Here is a 20,978-nt window from a genome sequence, read left to right as displayed (position 1 = left end):
CACATACAGCTGGTGTTGGACCTCAGGATATGTTTCACGCTATACCGAACCACAGATGTAACTTAAAAGTTTCCCAATACTGTTGGGAATATCTGCAAACATATGGGTGAGTAGTAAAAGTGAGATAGCACATGTGTTTATTTCTGTAACTGGGCAGAAATGTAGATCTGCTTATAAAAGATGTTTCTCTGCACATAAAGCTTGCCCACATTTAAATGAGGTATTGTGTAAAGGAATGCCTGTGCACATTTATTGGTATTTTTGACAATTACAACCTGAGCAAATTTCTTGAGATGCAAAAATAATTCCCTTCATTTTGATGGGTATGTTTGCTCCTGCATTTGGTGTAATATGCTTTGTGAATTCAGTGCAGACACACAGCAAGTTGTGGAAGCAAAAAACTTCCAAAAATGGAGCAGATTGCACTTTTTGAATTCCTCCTAGACTGAGTTACAGCATCGTAAAAGCACAACCAGATACCCATCAGCTGGAGAACACCGCTGCCCCACAGGACACCGAGTGCTTGATAAAGTTACAACAAACACCATGTTTATCCCCCTTCTCTCTCAGCAGTTTGAAGAATCAGTTTCATACTTACCACTTCAAGATCTCCTTCACCAGGGAGTTTGCGGTTGTCTGCGTTGTTTTCTCCACGGCGTCCTCCATCAATGTGATTGTTTACCTCCTTCTCTTTCTGCTCAAAGTACTCCAGGAAGGACGGTTTGGCTGGCTGCATCGTCTCGTCTCTCCCTGCACGGCACACAACCAAGACAACATTTATTTAACTGTGTAGCACATTTCAACACATGCTTTCTGGTTTGCATCATTAGCATAATGGAAATCTGGAAAAGAAAAAAAAAAAAAAAAAGGTTACATTAGGCAACAGAACTGGTTTAAGAGGATTTGATTCAAACTTAAAGCTCAGATGCTAATTCAATCATAAGATGTGGTTACTGTTGCTGAACAAGGCAAAAAAAAAAATAAAAAAAATCACATTGTTGTGAAGTAAGAGTGGATTTAACAGTAGGTGAATTTGGGATATCTGGATGCAGTGAAATAAGACAATACTTTTCTGTATTGTCTCAAACAGAATGATTGAGACTTTCACTCTGCTCCAATAATTATTTTTTAAATCTTAATGATTATAGCAACGTTTCTGTTATAAAACAATTTATTTGACTATAGGTTTATTTATTAAGTTATTTTTTTATCACAGAACATAGCATCCACTTAAGTAATTTTCTACATTGTATTGTTTTTAATGTAGGATGATTATCCTACATCAGCTCATGTTATTAAACTTGATTAAATTAATACTTTTCACCAAGTTTAATCGCCCCAATCATGTAGAAAAACACGCTTATTCATGGATATACAAAAATAATAAAACATAAAATAAAACACTATACAGTTACATCCTAGAGCTGGAATCGGCGTACAAATGAGGCCAGCACAATGCTCACAGTTTTGATACTTTTAAGTGCATGCATAACTCTTGTATGCAATTCCCCTAATCTCTTGATTAAGGGAACTGCTGCAGGTTACTGCTCACCAAGCCAGCATTAATGCTCCTACTTATGACAATTTACCTTCACAGGGATCAATTAGATGCTAAATTATTAAAGCAGCAATAAACTGAACCATAAAGTATCACGACAAATGTGATAATGTGGGGGAAAACCAAACCTTTAAGCTTTAAAAACAACAATTATGTTGAACAAACAAATCACTGCTTCAATAAAAAAAATATCCTGTCAGTGTAAACCAGATAAAACTAATAAATCCATAGTATGTCCATGAATGAACTGCAGGATAGAAAAGCCAGCTAGTTATAGCATTTTATTATTAATAATCTAATTTTTGCAACGCACACATAGCAACTGAACAGTTGTGAACAAAAACAAACAAAAAAGAAGACAGAACATTGCTTGATAATATCAATATGTTAAATAATGGCCAACATTGATTGGTGCCTATTTTAATGCCTGTAGGTTGTACATATTGTGGTGATGTGTGCATTTTAAAGCAATGCATTATTTATTTATTTTTTTTCCAAAAAAGTAACTATAAGATGGAAGCAAAAAACAAAACAAAACAAACAAACAAAAAAAAAAAAAAAACACACTTATGTGGGGAGAAAAATAAGTCTGAATAAGTGTAAATGTCAATAAAATTTGATTTGAACTTGCATAAAAGTGTGCAAATGGGATGAATCCCATGTAATCATGCGTTGTATAATATATTAACCAACACGGATGCATCTATATAAGTTTCTGTGGTTGTATGGGAGTTGAAACAGCTACACTAACTGTGTGTCACAAATTTTACTCATGTGAGTGCACCAGTGGAGCAAATCAGTGAGTGTAGTTCAGAGTTGGATTCATGGCTTTAATAAGCTGTGGTGTTATCGAGGGAAAACTCCCACAGCCTGCAATCATCAAAAAGAAACAACAGCCACAGTGTGAATGGTGTGAAAACTAATTTGGAGTTTTCATTGGAAATCCTTTTGACTTAATTAAATATTTAATTTCACAAAAGCATGATTTATTATAAACCTTTCAACATAGAATTATCCCACTGGGAAGACCAGGAAAACATAAAAACTCACAATTGCAGGTAGTTTAATGTGCATTTAACCAGATTTGTGATCAATACTGCAATTAAAGAAATGGAAAATTAGTACTTTGAAAGCCATAATCTTAATTCAGTCATTTTAATGATTCAACACTCAACTAGCTCATGGCCCGGAAAGATGCTCAGCTTTTAATTACAAGACTAACAATAATACATCGAGGCATTCTGCTGATTGAATCTAAAATAAATTCTGAAGAATCTCTTGTTTACTCCAGGTTGCACTTTATCATTATGGGAAATGCCAGTCCTTTATCACACAGTGGCAGTCAAGTCTAATTTAAATGTATTAAATAAATATTCACAGTACAAATACAACTAAGCAACCTGGTGCTTTTAAAATGCGTCTGCTGAATATGTGTTATCAGAAAACAACGTTGCAAAGATTCTTTCATTACGCTAAAAGCAATCCCATTTGAACCTGAACAACTATTTTCAAAGTGATAGAAATATCAAAGAGTCACCATACACAGCTGAAATAAAAAGACCATATACAGTATATGATTAATCTTAATGTAATCTAAACTCAGGTGTGCAAAACCACACTACAAACATTTATGAAACATTCAAGACAAAATTAAAACTTTATTTTGGAACAAAATCAAATGCATCCCCTAAAACCCTAGATACCACATGAACAAAACAAAAAAGGAGATTGACTTATAAGGGGCTATGTCTACTTTTTGCAACTTGCTGAAACAGGTATTGTAACATTTTATGCATCTGTCAGCAATTAATTTGTAAAGCCATTGGTGAGGAACTCTAATATTCTAGAAGAGACTACCAACAGTGCATTTAAACTGGCATAATTTAAAATTTCTTTAAACTTTTGCTGCTTTATAAAATTGTAAATCCTCAGTTCTGTCAGGAACTAATAACAGCAGCTCAATATATAACAGAACAAAGTCAATATTATTGCCAAATATATCCAAAGCCTGTTTTTCATGTGGATATAAAACAAAAAAACATCTGAGGTCTTGTGCTGTCTGACAAGAGCTTCTCTCACTTATTCTCAGACACTGAGCTTAAAAAAGTCCTAAGTTAAGGAAGCTTTCCATAGTTTTCCCGATATGGAGATGCCACCCACCCACCTAAAACAATCAGATAACTGAAGGTCAGCCCTGTAAAAAAATTATGATCTAATATCTTTTTAACTTTAGTTCACCATCTGCTGCTGTTTGGTAACTTCAGCAATTATCTGACTGGTCCAAAATATTTTCAGTCGCAGCTTCCTAGCCCTATAAAGTGTGACCTGCTGTGCTTTGTTGCCTCTCTGTGCCAACTGAATGTGGAGGGAAGCAAATTAGTGAGCAGTATTAAATGCATCCTTTCCTTTTAAAGTTTTACAGAGAAGTTTGGGTCTTATTACTGATACTATGAGGAAAACTTGGAACAGTGGAGACATAAGGAGAAGATTCCTCTAGCAAAAACATCAAAATGACTGAAGAACTCTGGTGAGAAAATGGTGCAGAATCAAAGTGATTTAGAGCAATCATGTACAACAAAATGGTTTTCAAAGACTGGCACAATGCTGTGCCAAACCAGCAAAAAAACTTTTCCCTCTTTCTGCTCGTTTGTTGAGCCTTTTCTGACAATAGTTACAGTATGTCAACATGGATCACTTTTATTGTACATAAAAGAAACCCCTAAACTCGTCCATCTTTCATGCCGTTATAAAATAAGTTCATCATCTACTGTAATTACCTCAGAGCATTTAATGAAACATTTCAAGATAAGAGCCATAGAAAACTTTGCCATCGTCCATGCCAACCTTTTTATTTAACCCCATTAAACTTTCATGGAGTTGTTGGAGATGAGAAGCATATAATGCTTTACAGTCGTTTTAATGAGAACCCCTGCATGGTGCATTGGCAGGGTTATTTTCAGCAACAACTGAGTTAACTGTGGAGTTTGTGTTTACCAGTTTCTGTACAAGAACATTCATAATAGTTGTACAGGCTGTTTTACATACATTTAAGAATTTTATGGCAATAAAACCATAGTAATAGTAAGTATATGATAATAACTTAACATATATTTCTTAAAAAAATGTTCTATGAAAATTGTTTTGAGTGCCCTGGAAACAAACTGTGTGTCCAAAATGTTGATGTAAAGCACATGTTACATTGGGCTTGAATGAGGCCAGAATGAGCCAAGAATAATTCTAAAAACAACGTCTATCCAAATTTCAATTTGAAGATGAAACATTTTGGATGTACAACACAACAGCAATAACATCAGTACTGTTCAATGTTCTTCATTTAACAACATACTGATATCGGAGCAATAAGTAAAATTGTTAACCGATGTTTATGTCCATCTTGTTGTCGTTTATGTGTGCGTCCTGAAGGGGAGGGGATTGGTTGTGTTTTATTTATTTGGGCATGTGATAGTGATGCAGTGCATGATTGTGGTTTTATTTTCTTTTTTTTTTACAAGGTGTTAAAAGAGCGGGGGAATATATACATATAATATATGAGTAATACTGGTAAATATTTATGTTTGGCTATAGCAAATATAATGTTGGATATTGATATTAACCCAAATTTTCATATTGGTGCATCTGCAAGAAATATACTTTTCCCAATAAAAACCACAAAAGTCTGAGACCAGAATTAAATTTGGGAAGCAAACAGACATTTTAGGGGAGCTCTGTTGTAAGGAAGACATTGATTCCTTTAATCCCAAAATTTTACAAAACTTTGCTTGAACTTTTCGGTCTCCAATTGGGGGAAAAAATTTCTCTGTATTACAACATTCGTTGTATAACACAGGAATATAAATACAGGAATGACTTTTTGCTTGAGCCCATCTTGATTATGAAAAAAAGAAAAATATTTAGCAATGCTAATGCCATGAAAGTATAACAGCTACACTGAACTTTTTTTTTCTTCTTATAATTCAGACTATAAAGCTGACCGAGACAAAATGATTTTTGTTGATTACACTGGCTTGTGATTTAGATTTGAAATGAAAATACAAATCACAGATGACTTTTCTGCTTTAAGATACAATTTAGCCTTGTGCTACACAATTGCCATTTGTCTCGACATAAAACAAGATAATGAATGTACATGTCTTCAACAGATTGATCTCTTTCAGCATTTCCATTGAAGGCTGCCACAGAAAATCATTTGTCTCCATTTAATTCTCTTTTCGAGAGACCGATGCAAATGATAAAGAGACAGAAGACTGATCCAATTATTTGTGACGGATTAGAGTCAAATTGAATAAAGTCCATTTATGTAACTGGATATACTAGATTAAATTGTAGTTTCACTAAACTGAACTAAAAAAATAATTTAAATAAATTGTTTTGTATTTAAACAGATTTAAATTGAAACTATAAAGCATATAGCACCTAAAATAGCACCTTTGGGGTTTGCTTGGCTATTATTCTTCTTAATGAAAACGTAAAATTATTGAGTTTGAAAAAAAGAATGTCAGATTTTAGGAATTAATTTTGAGGTAATCTGGTTTGCAGCAAGCCTAGAGGATGACGAGGCAAAACACTTTTTATGAATCAGTCTGAGGGTTAATAGCTAATCAGTGTAAATAAAAAGGCTTTTTATTTTTTAGTACTATTAGGGGAAAATCGATCTCTGATCTAATCCTCTAAAACCTCCGGGGCCCGGCACCATCAAATCAGAGTCATTAGTTTGGTGAACAGGCAGAGACAAATGCACACACAACATTAACACAAATAAAATAAAGAAACATCCTTGATTGCAGACGCAAAAAAGATAGATGTACACAGTAAAACAACGGCAGCATGTAGCCTTTTAATGTAATTATGATTTTCTAGATCCATCCATTTATGGATGAATGGATGATTTCCTAGATGTTCCTGTGTTAATGCAGCTTAAAGTGCAAGTAGAAGGGATCCATACTAACGCAATGGTAAGAAATCAGATTGGAGAAGCTGGTGTGTGTGCTTGCGTGTGTAGAGCTGGCGTGAGTTCAAGATTTGTCATTGTTCATGAAACCTCGATGAGGTAATCCTTAATAAACATGGGCATGTGTTTAATGGACTGACATTTGGGTCTCATAAATGACTGTTTCTAAAATATCTTGCATTAGTAGCGTGTATTATGTGCCTATAAAAATTCTCCACCACTTGGATATTAAATTATATTGATGTAATAACTTGGTTTTTGGGGAAAAAAAAATGTGCAAAATAAAACAGGAATAAAAGAGACTTTGACAAAGTAATATCCATTAATTAAGAATATAAAAATAACTAAATGACAGCAAGAATATTCACCATTTCTGGTTTGTGTTAAAGTACTTGGTGTAGATATGTCCCAAGCAACTTTGCACCTGTGAACACTGCATTTTTTTTTTCTCCATTCCTCCACAAAACAGCTTAAGCTCTGACTGCCAGTTTGCTTGGGGACAAAGCATGAAATGCACATGTTTATCCTCTAGGATTTGGTCATATTTTTCTGTGATCATCTTTACAAGCCTTTCAGGGACATCAGCTGAGAAGAAGCCCCAGAGGATGATGCTACCACTACCATGCTTTCCATTCTGTCTCCATGGTCGAGCAGCAATACTGATAAATTATAAACTGATGTTTTCACAACCACTTCATACACATCAGTTATTCTCAGGTAGTGCCTGTTTCACCAAGTGTGACACTGCTGTCATTAATTTAATAGACCTGTATTAAATTAGACGAGTCCCTGTAAAAGGGCAAGAATATGTAATAGCTTTTAAATTCATTAAACTTACTTTGTAAAAATCTGTTTTCACTTTAAAATTTAAATAAGGAGAAAAAATAAAAGCACAAGGGAGAAAAAAAAGGGCAAAACTTTTAAACAATACAACAAGGAATTAGCTCTTGGAACACAAATGTTTTTGTATATATTCCATTTAATTTTTTACATATATCCATTTCAGTAATGTACTGAAATAAAATTCAATGCCTTTAAGACTGCACAGGAACTCTGATAGAAATTCTTATAAAAAAATGTTTTTTTTTTAATCACATTAACCATGACTATAATGCGTGTCCTGATGTCAAAGCTGACTTTATTAATATTTTTAGAGAGGTGGGTTTATCTGTTATTGACTCATAACACCTCTGAACATTTCTGAGGGGTTCTGCAACTCACCCAAATGAAGCACATTTCTGTTTATGATGGTAAGTGCTACAAAGCTTCTCTGGATTATAAAAAAAGTCTCATTGAACGTAGTGTAGGAGGTTGTTGTATCACAGCATTAAGTTCTACAATAACATGTTTTTTTTTTCTTTACACCTGAGCTTTTAAGACAACAGCCTGCATTGCTCCAGTCAAGGTTAGTCAAACTGCACACATTCACATGTGCAATGCTCTCATTGGGGTTAATTTTATGCCTATAAAAAACAAATGAAAAGTCCACCCACAAGCTCCCAGCACACACAAACAGAATGCAACTCTTATAAAGCCTCCTTGCCAAAAGTACCCAAGAGATCTAATGCTTCCCACTCCCACACCGCAGACTCCAAATACAGTAATCCAGGCGGAACATGTTAGGATAAAAAGAAATTTGATCATTTAAAGGCTGGAATGCAATATTCTTGTGTTTAACTAACTTTGTTCAAGTCTGACTGGAATAGTAAAAGTTAACAAAAAAAATAAAGGTTCAGGTTCCAGAGAAAACATGTTTTTATAGTTAGTAAAATAAAAAAAAGAAGCACTTAAAAAAACAACATTAACAACTAAAAAGCACTAAAGCTCTAGTACAGAGTACAGTAACCTTCAGGATCATTATCATTCTGGAAGCCATTTCTTTGTGAATAAAACATAACCAAAATTTTTAGAAGTAATTAGATTGTCTTGTGGCAAATGTCAATAATAGGCCAATTACCTGTAAGAAGAGTAGCAACTGGGAACATGTTCATGGGCACTTTACGCCCCCTGGTGGATAAATGACCTTAGTGTACTGCAAAGGGACTCGTATCTCTATCTCTATGAACGCGAATATGTGCTGATTTAAGAAAAAATTTCAAATAATTTTATTTTTTTGCCTTGTTTCTTGATTAGATTAACTGATGAAATTATGGTATAATTTAAATTATTTCCAAAAGATGCTAACTTTTCTTTTTAATTAACAGTGAAACCAAATAAAACTATTTTAAGTATGTTAGTACAACTTGCTTAGAGAAACTTACTTTTCATGGTACCGGACTCTTCCTCATCATCAGAGTTGATGACCATGGTGCCAAGCTGCGACTGCATGGTTCCTGTGTCCTCGTGTTCGATCATCGTACCGCTAAGCGATCCTGCTAAAGAACCAGCCGCCCGGACGGTCCCAGAATCACCTGTTCCGGCCCGAACCATCGTCCCCTGGTCAACCTCATCCTCATCCTGAAATAAACAGGAACTACGTTCATTTTACTGCATTTAAAAGAACCATCAAGCAAAAACAGAAAGAGTCCAGTTCTTCCAAAGCTTGTACCGAATTGTTATCGTCTTCAGCGTCTTGTTCTCTCTGTTCCGCCTCCTCTTGTCTCTTTAGTTTGATCTCCATGGCATCTTGTATCAAGGCTCTTAGGACAGAATTGGGTTTGGCTGATTTGATAAAAGGATGCTGTGGGGAACGAAGACGAAAACATATAATTAAGTCTGAAATTCATCCAATGCTTGTTTTCCTGAAGGATAGGAAGAACTTATTGTCATTGTAGAAAGCAAAAATACATTGTTTTTAATCTTAAAGATGTTTAACGAAAACATTCATGATTACACAAAACAAAATATTTACAAAAAGTTAAATACAAAATTATATGGGCAACTAAAGTGGTTGAACATATTTCACTAAGCCACTTCAAGATGACTTAACAGAAAGAAAATTATCAGAACTAGGACAAATATGCATTTTACTGCTAATGAGCAATGCAATATCTTTGGATAACTCCATCAGATCCTAGAATGCTGCAACAATTAGTAGATAACTTTACCTGTAACAGCTGTGTTGCTGTTGCCCGGTTTTCAGGGTTTTTTACCAAACACTTTTTGATAAAGTCTAGAAAACCTGGTGACCACTGATCTGGATTTCGAAACGTTGGTGGAGGATTGGTGGGAATCATGAAGATGGCCTGAAAGAAGAAAGACTGTTAGGTATTAAGAAATCTATTCAAAGCCTCATGCTAAGTTCAAATGCAAAATAAATATTAAAAAATGCCTGTGTTCCAATTATTACTGTAGGTTTAAACTTTTTCCTCCTTCACATTTAGAAAACCAACGGACCCTCACCCTCATTGGGTGAATGTCAGCATAGGGTGGTTTGCCCTCAGCCATCTCTATGGCTGTAATTCCCAATGACCAGATGTCAGCCACACAGTTGTAGCCAATCTCCTGTATGACCTCTGGAGCCATCCAGAACGGCGTGCCGATGACTGTGTTTCGCTTTGCCATGGTGTCCTACGGAGGACAAAAACAAGATAGAAAAGATTTACAGTAAAATTAAAATAATACATTATTTAAATAAGTTCAGTGACATCAGAGCAAGAATCATAATCACCTATGATGTCCAAATACATTATGTCTAATTACATATCATATAAATAGTTTTAAGCTATACACTATTGCCCTAACCCTACAAGCATTTTTCTATTTAAACAACTTATTTTTTATTTTGTCTAATTTTCTTTATAAATTTTTTCAACTAATGTTAAATATATGATTAATTTGATTATGATTTTGGGCTTCTGCTTACTGTTAGCTGTCCAGCAACTCCAAAGTCAGCCAGTTTGGCTTGACCTTCTGTGTTCAGCAGGATGTTGCCTGCTTTGATGTCTCTGTGGATTTTCCTCATGAAATGAAGATACTCCAGACCCTTCAAAGTTGAATGGAGGACAGTGGCAATCTCATCTTCTGTTAGCTATAAAGCATAAGTACACAAACACACACACACAAAGAAAGAGTGATTACAAGCAGGCCTGAAACAATTAGATTAATTGTGATGAATTAATTATTATCAACTAATTTAGTAATTGATTAATTTTTAACCGATATATACAGACTCAAAAAAAAATTTGCTAAAAGAAAACAGACAGGGCAGTATCTAAGCCAAAACTCTATAATACATGAAAATTACTTTTCATTTATGATTAAAAATCATTTTTATCCGTAAATATGTTACACCCAAAACTCCTTAAGTGACATAAATTTTGCTTTAACTAGCTCAAATTTTGCAACATATACATTTTTATAACAACTGATTATGTACCTGGAAAATATATAATACCGTCCCTTTAAATATTAAAATGGGCTTCTGAGGAGATAAAAAAAAATCTTTCTAAATTAAGTCATTAAAATCCTAACAGTGTGAAACATCCATTCTTTACTCTCCGATACTTGATGCAGACTACTGCCCACTTTTCGTTGCACAAAGAAAACCCAGGTGTGTGTGTGTTTGTGTGTGTGTGTATGCGTGAACGCTTCAGTGTTACATTACCGTCTTGTTACGTATTCGGACGATGTCAGACACTGATCCACCACCACAATATTCCATGACGATCCACAAGTCACGGTTTTTGAAGTAGCTGCCATAGTACCGCACCACATGGGGACTGAACACAGAGATGTGGCTGTCAGACTTTTGTTTATACATACAGACTATCATCTAAGTGTCTTATCTAAACAGGACATCTCATTAAGTATCTCTACATCACAGAGGTGATGCTGTTACTAATTCAGTGAAACACACAATCCATTGTATGCGTACCTGTTGCATTGCTGCATGATGGTGATTTCTTTGAGGATCTCCTGAAGATCAGACTCTACAGGAACTTGTTTGATGGCTACAATCTCTCCTGTTTCTTTGTGGTTGGCCTTAAATACACAACCATATGACCTGCAAACAAAGACTTTATTCAGGACATTTCCTTTGTTGCTCTTATCTGTAAAGACCTTTAAATAAGTAGCTGGACAAGTAAACCCACATTCTCAGGCAGTAAACAACACTTTCAAATCATCCTACAACATCAGATGATACAATCTGATTAATCCCTCCATCTTTTTTTAATATGAAAACCTCAGAATTTGGTTCAGAAAAAGTTGTCATGGCATTTAGAGCAGCTAAAGGCATCAGTCAGTACAGACATTTTTGTGTTTATTAGTGTGTTCTGCTGCTAAAATTTTTGCTGTGCTTTGCCTTTTAGGTAGGAGGAACTAAACTATCAGTTGTCAACATCTGTCACTTTCAAGGACCCGGCTGAACTGCATTATTTCCCACATCGCTTCAAACATGGGTGTTTTTGTTGTCTTTTTTGTCACCTTCTTAACTGATGGAAAATATTTCAAAAGCAAAAGCACAAACACACCCCAGATGAACCTAAGTCACCTCAACACCGGTGCTATTAATGATTGATTTATTAAAAGACATGAGGAAACGGGACACTAAATAAAAACTGGATTACGTGGAGATTCATTCACTTCTGCCCCTCCCTGATGACACGACTGGCATCAGTTGTGACACATGCATAAATGGCGTTGATCAGCTGAAAACAGGAAGAGCGTTGAGAAACAGGATATGAAGAGGCGCTGTTTAGACTGACAGGCACAACAGAAGGGAGGAGCTTTCTGGCAAACGAGGAGGGAGAAATAAATGAGGCAGAAACACTGACAGACCTCAAGTGGGATGGCGTGACTAACAGAGAAAGTATAAAAGAAAAAAGGAAACCAAAGCAGATTGCCAGAAGACCTTAGATCCCTTTTAAATGCAGGCAGATTTAGGCATCCAGACAGTATCATTTATCAGGCCTGTGTAATCAGTTATCATCTTACTATGTGACTCACCCTTCACCCAGCTTCTCTAGGACATCAAAGACTTCCTCAGGCTGCTTGGTGAGACTGTCCTCACTCAACTTCTTCAGCTGTCTGTAAGGACAAGTGGGAGATAGATGCTGGTGAAGAGCTGCTGCTGCTGGGAGGTTAGAGCCAAACAATCAAAGCAGGGCAGCAACTGGGGAATGCCTTCAGCATGGCAATACAATATTTGTAAATTGTTCCTTAGTCCTAAAATACAAGATAAAAATGGTGTTAAAGAATCAGAAATCCAAGTTGTCACAAATATCTCTAAATAATTATTTTAAAAATTTGTCATTCTTTTAAATTTTAGTTGCTACCCAACAAAAACAGAAATGTTTCCGAATCTATGGTCAAGAATCTGCTTCACTCAGAAATCAGACATTTTCAAACTAAAGACCTTCAGAGGAGAGTTTGGTGCTTCATATCTCCAAGAAAACAATCAACGCTCAAGAAATCATTATAAGCACAATCAAAGTTAAATAAAGATTCAGTTGTCCTTCTGGCAGATTTCTGAAAACTCTTTATCCGAGATAAAAATATCCTCAGCTTAGAGACTAAAATAGATCTGAACACTTCCAAGACACAGACTATGACGAGTCGATTTTCAGATAAAGCAGAGAGGCAGGAGGAAGTATCAAATTAAAATCAGTGCCAAGATGCTGAGTCGGGGCTCCTGTGATGTTGATGTGGGCGGATTAGACCACCTGCTTAACTCAATGCATTCCACCAGCCTCAGCAGTCCGGTGTGTTGGGGATTAATCAGCCACTGCTAGTTTTACCTTCACTGTTTTTGGAGACTCTAAACCAAGATTGTGAGACCAAAACATCAATGTATATTTTTGAAGAATTGCAGTGTTTTATACTTGTTCCAAAATAGTCCTTTTTAAAAAAAATATCATAAGCTACAAAACTCTCTGATTAAAGAGAGATCATTGCTCAGTACGCATTTGGTTGTTCTATGAAACCTCTGCACCATAATTCATACTTTATGAAACCCATTCCAGGCTGAGGTCGAGCTGCTGTATGAACTCTAAGCCAAATGCAACAGAGAAACAGAAGCCCACAAGAAAATCATAATCTGCTTTTCAAGCGAACCCAGTGAACTCCCACTGAGAAGAGAGGGGACACTAAATGTTTATTTTTCTACATTTAAAACATCCCCCCTCACTCTTCAGTCATGTGCATTTTCCTCCTAAAAATACTAAAAACACTAAATGGGCCATGCCGCTTCAGCCACACCTTGTTCATGTTCTCCCAAATAAAAACCAACCAGAAAAAATGTTTTACTACTAATTTTAAACTGGATTTCTGTTGGATTCAATAAACATTTGTTTATGCATTTTGAGAAAGGCTAAATATATGGTAATAAAATCCTCCCAAAGTGGTTCATGGTGCCCTGAATTATGGGCCTTGTAGTTTTATCCCAGCATAATAACACTTCATGAACTACAATTCACAGAGCAAATGAGTTAATCCAGAACAAAAAGTGGATGGAAACACAAACTAACCTGAGCATTTAAGACGAAACTTGACACCTAGAATGGGGGTTATGGACAGGTGATATTTTTAAAGGTTTTGTTTCTCCAGTGGCTGGGAGAGAAAGGGAAGAGAAGCAGCAGATGGCCAGGGGCCTGGGACCGAACTGAGGACGAATGCATTGAAGACTGGAGCTTCTGCATATGGAGCATCTGCTCCACCACTGAACCGTGTGGCTCCCCTGGACCTTTTAACATGTATAGAATTCTGAAATTTAGAACCCTGGCAAACTTAATCATTGACATTGTGAAAAATGACATCCCATAATGTCAATCAGGCATAAAGTCTTTTAGTCCAACAATCAATGTTGCTTTTTAAGGTAAAACATTCATATGCACTGGTGCAGATCCTGGACTATTACATCAGGAATATAATAAATCAAACACTTTAAGCAAATATTTTTTTTTTGATTATTGTTTTGTCAAACATTTTGTGCAAACTGGAGACTGCAATTGCTATTTAGCTTTACAATTTGATTTTTCTAGTTCTTGTTTACTCTTGTCAAACAGATTCATAATTGCTGAATAACTTCACAAACTTCAAGCTAATACATGTAAAACGTGTTACTTCCAACGCCACTCTTGCATTGACTGGATGAGGAAACAGCTGATGACAGAGTGGACTTGATAACAAGAGAGCTGCGGGTTTTTACGGGCATCATCCTGATAAGTGAGCAGAATAGGAACTCCTCAGTTCCTACTGCCAAACATACTCAGCAAACTAAGCTAAAAACTGGTTCCTGTTCTAAACAAATTAATGCATCAACAAAAATGGTGTGTTGTTAAAAGAAAGGAACACTTCAGCTCCACACAGTTTTGTCAAAAGTCACCGCCTTGGTTTAAACACTGCTGAATAGCATAAAAACGCAAACAGAAACTGCATAAACCCCGTTAGTCTGCTGCTTGTATCAAGATAGCTTTTAAAGGAATAACATTAGCTTAACATTATTTCTAACCCTAGGGTGGAATACTCTGAACCCATAAGGGTCTTGTTTTTGGTTCTGTTAACTTCTAATAATACTGAATGCTTTTATAAATAAACGTTAAGGGAGATCAAGTAAAGGAGGCTGACTTCTGCTTCAAACTACAAAGACACTTTTCTGCAAATCTGAGCTGCTCACTGAGACATTTGCATTCCTAGGAGGCTCAAAAATGGGAGCCAGAGTTGTGTTTTTATTGGTATCTGTGAGTTAGTCACTATTAAACTCATGTGACCATACCAGTGGCAAAAGTACCAGACAGGCCAACAGAACCAAAACCACCAACCCACATGTACACACAGGCAGCAAACAATACAGATTAACAGCTACGTTCACACATTGACTCAGTTGTTAATCTTCTGATCATGCTAATAGGTTGGTTGCACAATATTTATATTAACAGCAATACTACTTGGGTAACAGCAGCATAAGCCTGCCAGGGTCAGCTGTTGAAAAGAGGAAATATCAACCAGGCCAACTACAAATAACGCAGTAATAACTAAATAAGTGTGACTCAGTTTGGCTAATAAATGTGACTACAACTATTTGAGTGGATGAAAGTTGTTCATCAGCTTATAAACTTCGCTTTGGAAAATTTCAGCTGGATTATTAGCCGCTTCATATAGTTCAGTCTTGAGAGAAATAATCTGAGCACAGTTAGTCTGTCACATGTCAGATGTGAAGGAAGCTGCAGCAGCAAATACCATCTCTTTTTCACAGTGACATCACTGAAAGGAGTGAAACCAAAGATCTACTGTACATGCACTAATACAAACTAAAGGTTTGTAAGTTGTGCACATTTAAACAGGTCAACATTTTTAAAAATTGGATTTCCAAAATGAAGTTGCATGGTAACATATTTACAAAATATGTAAATATGTCTTATTCAGATACCTGAACTAATATACCTAACAACAGTTCAGCTGTAGGAGCTAAAAACAGTTAAGTCTGAGAGAAAGCAGTGGCAAAGCTCCAATGCTGCTAGCAGATATAATCCAGTTGGAGCACAAGAAGAACTCCAGATGATAATCTGAGAGCCCCAATCCAAAGTAATTAAAAATTATACAGTAAAAAAGAAAAAAAGAGTTACCAGATCATGCATTACAGCAGCACATAAGATAAAATAATTATCCTGATGGTAGTCAACATTTCATTTCTAAATATTTAAAATATGGAATAATGACAGAAGACTATCTAGAGTCAGAATGAGATGTCCCATTCCTCCAGTGTTGATGTTCCTCATGTCTGAGACTTTTCTGTGCTTTAATACACCTGAGTCAAATAAATGGGTGGTGAGAAAGTGCATCTATGCTGAGGAGATGATTACATCTGTTGTTTGTTGGAGCAAGGATTTGTCTAAAACAAGACTTTCTCTTAAGCACAGAACTGGTCAACCTCTTAAAGTTTGTGGGATTGTTTAATGGTATGGTTTGTAAAACTCTGGAAGTTAGAGGCAAGAGTGGCATAAGAGTTAATACAAGAAGCAGCATTTAAAAAGTGCAACAAAAAATGAAGTCCCAACAGGAATTCAAAACCAGCAGAGATGACAAACTTTAACCCTCTATATAAATAAACAGCACCTGCTGGCCCCATTTCCTGCCACAAAACCAGTTTTATGTCATCTTATGCCTGACATGCATTAGATTTCTCACATCAAGTTTCAAATTACAGAGCAAATAAATTGATTCTCTTAAACCAGTGTGGATTAAGGCAGCTAGGAAAAGATCCAAATAGAGTTAGGTGATTAAACTGGATTAAAGGGCTTCTGATAGCAGCAAGCTCTGAGACTTAAGACAAAGATCATAACAAGGTTTCTAAGCCAGTTCAAGCAGAGTACTGTGAATATATTCCCGATTAAAATGAGAAAATGAAAAATTCTACAAGTCTTCTTTATGTGACAAAAGAATACAATTATAATTATTGGCTCGTTTAAATTTGTCAGTCTATTTTCTAAACAGAAAACTAATCAGAGAATTTAAACTAAATTAAATAAAAAAAATCAACAGCAGCTCATGGCCAGGCTGGTAGAAAAATACCAAAGGAATAGTGATTTAAATCAATGAATTTTTGCATAGAGGACAACTGAGTAATTATAAATGCACCAGAAAATTTGAACTAAAAACAAAAAATATGTTTTTTGATATTACACCAAGTCCTAAAGGAGCTGAAAATTTTCATTTTACATTATGAAATACAACTTACTCACCAAGTGTCTGTGGGTGGGTATTTGGCAATTGATATCTGACCCAGCTCTTAACTTCAGCATAACACCAGGCTAACGCTTAGAAAGATAAAAATTATAGATACGCCATATGTTTAAGCTGTTATTGGCTTTACCTGCGAGGGTTATTCCTCATCTGCACTTTCTCCTTGTTCTCCATGTTGCCTCCTCCAGTTTCCTCGGACTCTTCTGATTCAGGTCTGGAGTCAAACTTGAACCGAGCTGGTCAACGTCAAGTAGATGCTAGCAGTAGCAGGTCGCCGTCTGCTAGTCTGCTAGCGGCGGCAGCTAACGCGCCGTTTCACAGCAGCGTCCCGGGTGACGATCCTCCCGCTGCTGCTCGGTTGCCGTAAAAAACACCGCGTTGCTTTACCATTCTGTAAGGCTGGGCTCACACGATACAAAACGTTTAGTCAGGCTGTGGTATCCTCGCCGCTAGGTACATCCTTTCCCTGTCCCTAGGCAACTTTAGACTTGTTTGGCAGCCGCTCTAACATCCACCTGAGAAAACCAGGAAGTGCTGAGAGGAGTGGACAGGAAGGCGAAGGCGGCGCAAACAAAGAGTGCAATGCAGAGTTTCAACAACAGGGGGCAACAGTTACACATAAAACATATACATTTAGACCTGCAGCTTAGCTGCAAGGTTTCTCATGTATATGTTAACTGAAACAAAAAATCTGTATTTTCTCTTCTTTTTTATGCACTTCTTGTTACTGTGCACTATTTTATTTTTTATATTTGTATTTGTATCATGTTCGAATAAAATTTCATTTCATTTCATGTATAGTATAATTGTGCAAATACTACGTAATAAATACGTTATCTTGGCAGCACTTTGATCTGCGAAAATATATATATTTTTTTCAATAAGTAAAGCACAAAGACAACATTTCATTAATAGAATAGTTTATTTTGAGGAACAAACGGCAGAACAGTGTTCATCTGTAATCAGTAAGCATCAAAGGGAAACCATCTTCAGGCCAGGAATGAATGACGGGACGGTGAAGCTGGAAGAAGGATATGCATAACTATTAGATACAGCTAGTTTCAATTATGAGAATATTGTATCAGCATTAAACATATTGCTTGTGGTACAAGGCATAAAATTCATTTTCAATATTAAGACTCACATAAGTATTACTTTCCAGAAGGACGCACACTCTCGAAGACCCCCGCTTCTCTCATGGCATTGAACTCTTTGACAGCATCATACTGCTTGTAGAAATTAGCATATGCCCTCTTCCTGGGCTCAGTCACTCCAAACTGTAGTAAACATAGAATTTCAATTGTTTTTTTCTATATAATCTGAACTAGGAAATAAATCCCCAGAACTGGAAGGTAAAGTGCAGGATTTAGGCTAAACATCTGCTAAAATAAGACATCTGTTGGGCAGAAAATACAATGCACAATTTAATTCCACATGTAAGACCTAAACTTCTATATTACACAGACAAAATAACTAATAAATGTTTTGCAAGTTGTAACATTTTCTTTTGTTGAAAGTCTAATTTTGAGATTGAAAGCTACAAAGTCAATGGGCTTACAGATGTAAAACTGTGACAGACAATGTGTCCAACACAAAGACTCCATCAAACTGCTCCCTACTGAGGCAAAAGAAAAAAGATCACTTTGCACAGACAGCAAGCTTTTACTGCTACCTCTCAACAGCAAGTTCCATGGACACAAATAATGAGTTTTATACTCAATTGTTAAACTATGAGCTTTTCCATATATTAAAAGGTTAAGAGGCTGCTTAAATAAGACAATGATGGTAGAAAGCTCTACTGGGTTCTCACAAAAAAGAAAGCTGCACATTTTAAGAAAAGATTAATGTTATTTTTTTCTGCTATAGACATGTTATATCTAATGATTTGCAAGTAAAGATGTTTAAAAATTTAAGTTATTGCTGCTGATTATTCCCCTCAAACTATTACAGTTTATAACAATTATTTGTATGGTTGAAATAAACACATTCTCACCCACATAAAGCATTCCCAATTATTCAGCTTAAATGTTTTAAATGAATGCAAATTTGCTTTTAGTTTGAAAACATGAGCCAACCTTTACTATGTTTTGCAAATGTTAACTCATGAATGAATGATTTATAAACCTTTTGAATTTACATGCTTTTATGATTCCAGGAAAACAAACATTTTGGTTTGGTTTTTGTGCAGGGCTTGAACTCACCAAATATATAGACATATTTGCCTCCTTTTAGGAGACACCATATGTGCATATGGAACACTTTGAATTGTTCTTATTATAGTTTGTATTACAGTACTGGTCAAAGTTGGGTCATACATGTCCCCTGGTCTCACCTTGTACGATAGAGCTACTGCTAGAGCAACTCCAAAAGCGATAGGCAGATGGAACCTGAGGCGCTTCGCCAACAAACCTCTCATCATCGGCTTTTGCAGCGACATGTTTAACCAGCTGGAAGAAAGAAAAAACCGACACAGAAAGTAACATGTTAACTTTACAAACCGCCATAGTACGTCTTCTTTTTCTCATAACACACATATATATATATATATATATATATATATATATATATATATATATTTACAAATAATCATCTGATATATTAGATCCACACATGACACTGGATGATAATGTTTAGGTATTGATAGAAAAAAGTTATCTCACACACTACTTGGAATGAGCTCCCCATAATTCATGGTTTAGTAATTTATTTGGATGAGAAATCACCTTTATAAAAACGAAGTGATTGTTAAATATGTTAACTTTATGCAGATCGCCATTATGCACTGTTGCCAAGTCAGGTCAGCACTCTTAATACGTCAACTGACATCTGGAACGCCGTTTTTAAACTAGAAACTAATATAATTTTCAACAAGTATATTGAGCAAATTACTCAAAAATAAAAATTATCCAACCACTGCATTCAAAAAAGTACTTAAAAAAATATAGTGAAACTCATCGGATCTGACTGAGACGTGCTAATCGTGTTAATAGTTGCTTGCGGAGAAACAATGACTTTGCTCACTCTAATCAATCCAAGCCCGTGTTATTTGGAAATGTCTCGTTGATATGCATGTATAAACATTAAGTAAGCAAATAAACAGTGTTGTTTTATTTTCAAAGCACTTTTTTGGTTAGCACTTAGCTGATGGAAGAGAAGCTAATAACAGCTAGGTCAAAATAAGCTAACGGCTAACTCAACCTCGTCAAGGAGGAAAGAGCAGCTAAATGAAATTAAAGCCTGAACAATCTTTACGTTTGGCCTCGTTGTTAAGGGCAATTTGGTATAAACTCGAAACAAAGAAAAGTATTTAATAAACACATTTTCGATATACTCACAGTTAGCCAGACGACCTTCAGAGAAACCGCTAACACACCGGAGTGGCGTTTTACTCTAACAGGAAGAGTCTCTACCGGTGCCGCGAGAGAACAGAAAGCCGTCAAGTTAAAAGGCAAAGTGAGGTACTGTACTGTTGGTGCCGTAAGAGGACAAACACAAGTAAATAAAATAGCATTTCAAATATTCAATAAAATATTATTTTGCAAGCTTTTTTGTGGCCAGGTCTACCATGTTTGTTTGTTTACAAAATGTGCCATTTTCTTGTGCTTTTTAATCGTTTTATTTTTTTATGATTTGTCTTTATAAAGCACTATATTTTGGTGACAGTCATTAAAGGTGCAATGAAAATACAATTCACTTACTTATCTCATTTCTTGCTTATTCACTATATACTTCACAATACTTTTTTTTTTTTTTTTTTTTTTTTTTTTGGGGATTTTTTTAAATTAAACTTTTTTTCATCTCCCCAAAACCGGGCAAAAGGGTTTTAAT

General features: G+C 35.7%; 2 protein-coding genes across 2 annotated transcripts; both read right to left on the bottom strand.

The window, feature by feature from the left end:
* Positions 1–535: 535 nt before the first annotated feature.
* On the bottom strand, positions 536–17,716 carry LOC106937959 (serine/threonine-protein kinase 4). The gene is made up of 10 exons (XM_015019723.1): positions 17,281–17,716; positions 12,417–12,497; positions 11,344–11,472; positions 11,074–11,188; positions 10,333–10,497; positions 9,870–10,037; positions 9,575–9,712; positions 9,076–9,207; positions 8,789–8,984; positions 536–750 (listed from the first exon to the last, which is right to left on the bottom strand). The coding sequence occupies exons 1-10, from the start codon at positions 17,322–17,324 to the stop codon at positions 551–553; spliced, it is 1,368 nt and encodes a 455-aa protein (XP_014875209.1). The 5' UTR covers positions 17,325–17,716; the 3' UTR covers positions 536–550.
* A 337-nt stretch (positions 17,717–18,053) lies between these two features.
* Positions 18,054–20,594, bottom strand: cox6c (cytochrome c oxidase subunit 6C). Its single transcript, XM_015019724.1, has 4 exons — positions 20,486–20,594; positions 19,483–19,597; positions 18,295–18,427; positions 18,054–18,171 (listed from the first exon to the last, which is right to left on the bottom strand). The coding sequence occupies exons 2-3, from the start codon at positions 19,585–19,587 to the stop codon at positions 18,302–18,304; spliced, it is 231 nt and encodes a 76-aa protein (XP_014875210.1). The 5' UTR covers positions 19,588–19,597; positions 20,486–20,594; the 3' UTR covers positions 18,054–18,171; positions 18,295–18,301.
* Between the last annotated feature and the right edge of the window lie 384 nt (positions 20,595–20,978).

Source organism: Poecilia latipinna, unplaced genomic scaffold, assembly GCF_001443285.1.
Source record: "Poecilia latipinna isolate Pla-1442-1.1 unplaced genomic scaffold, P_latipinna-1.0 Scaffold2473, whole genome shotgun sequence".
Taxonomy (NCBI): Eukaryota; Metazoa; Chordata; class Actinopteri; order Cyprinodontiformes; family Poeciliidae; genus Poecilia; species Poecilia latipinna.
The sequence above is the reverse complement of the archived record's forward strand: the minus strand, read 5'-3'. Positions and strand labels throughout refer to the sequence as shown.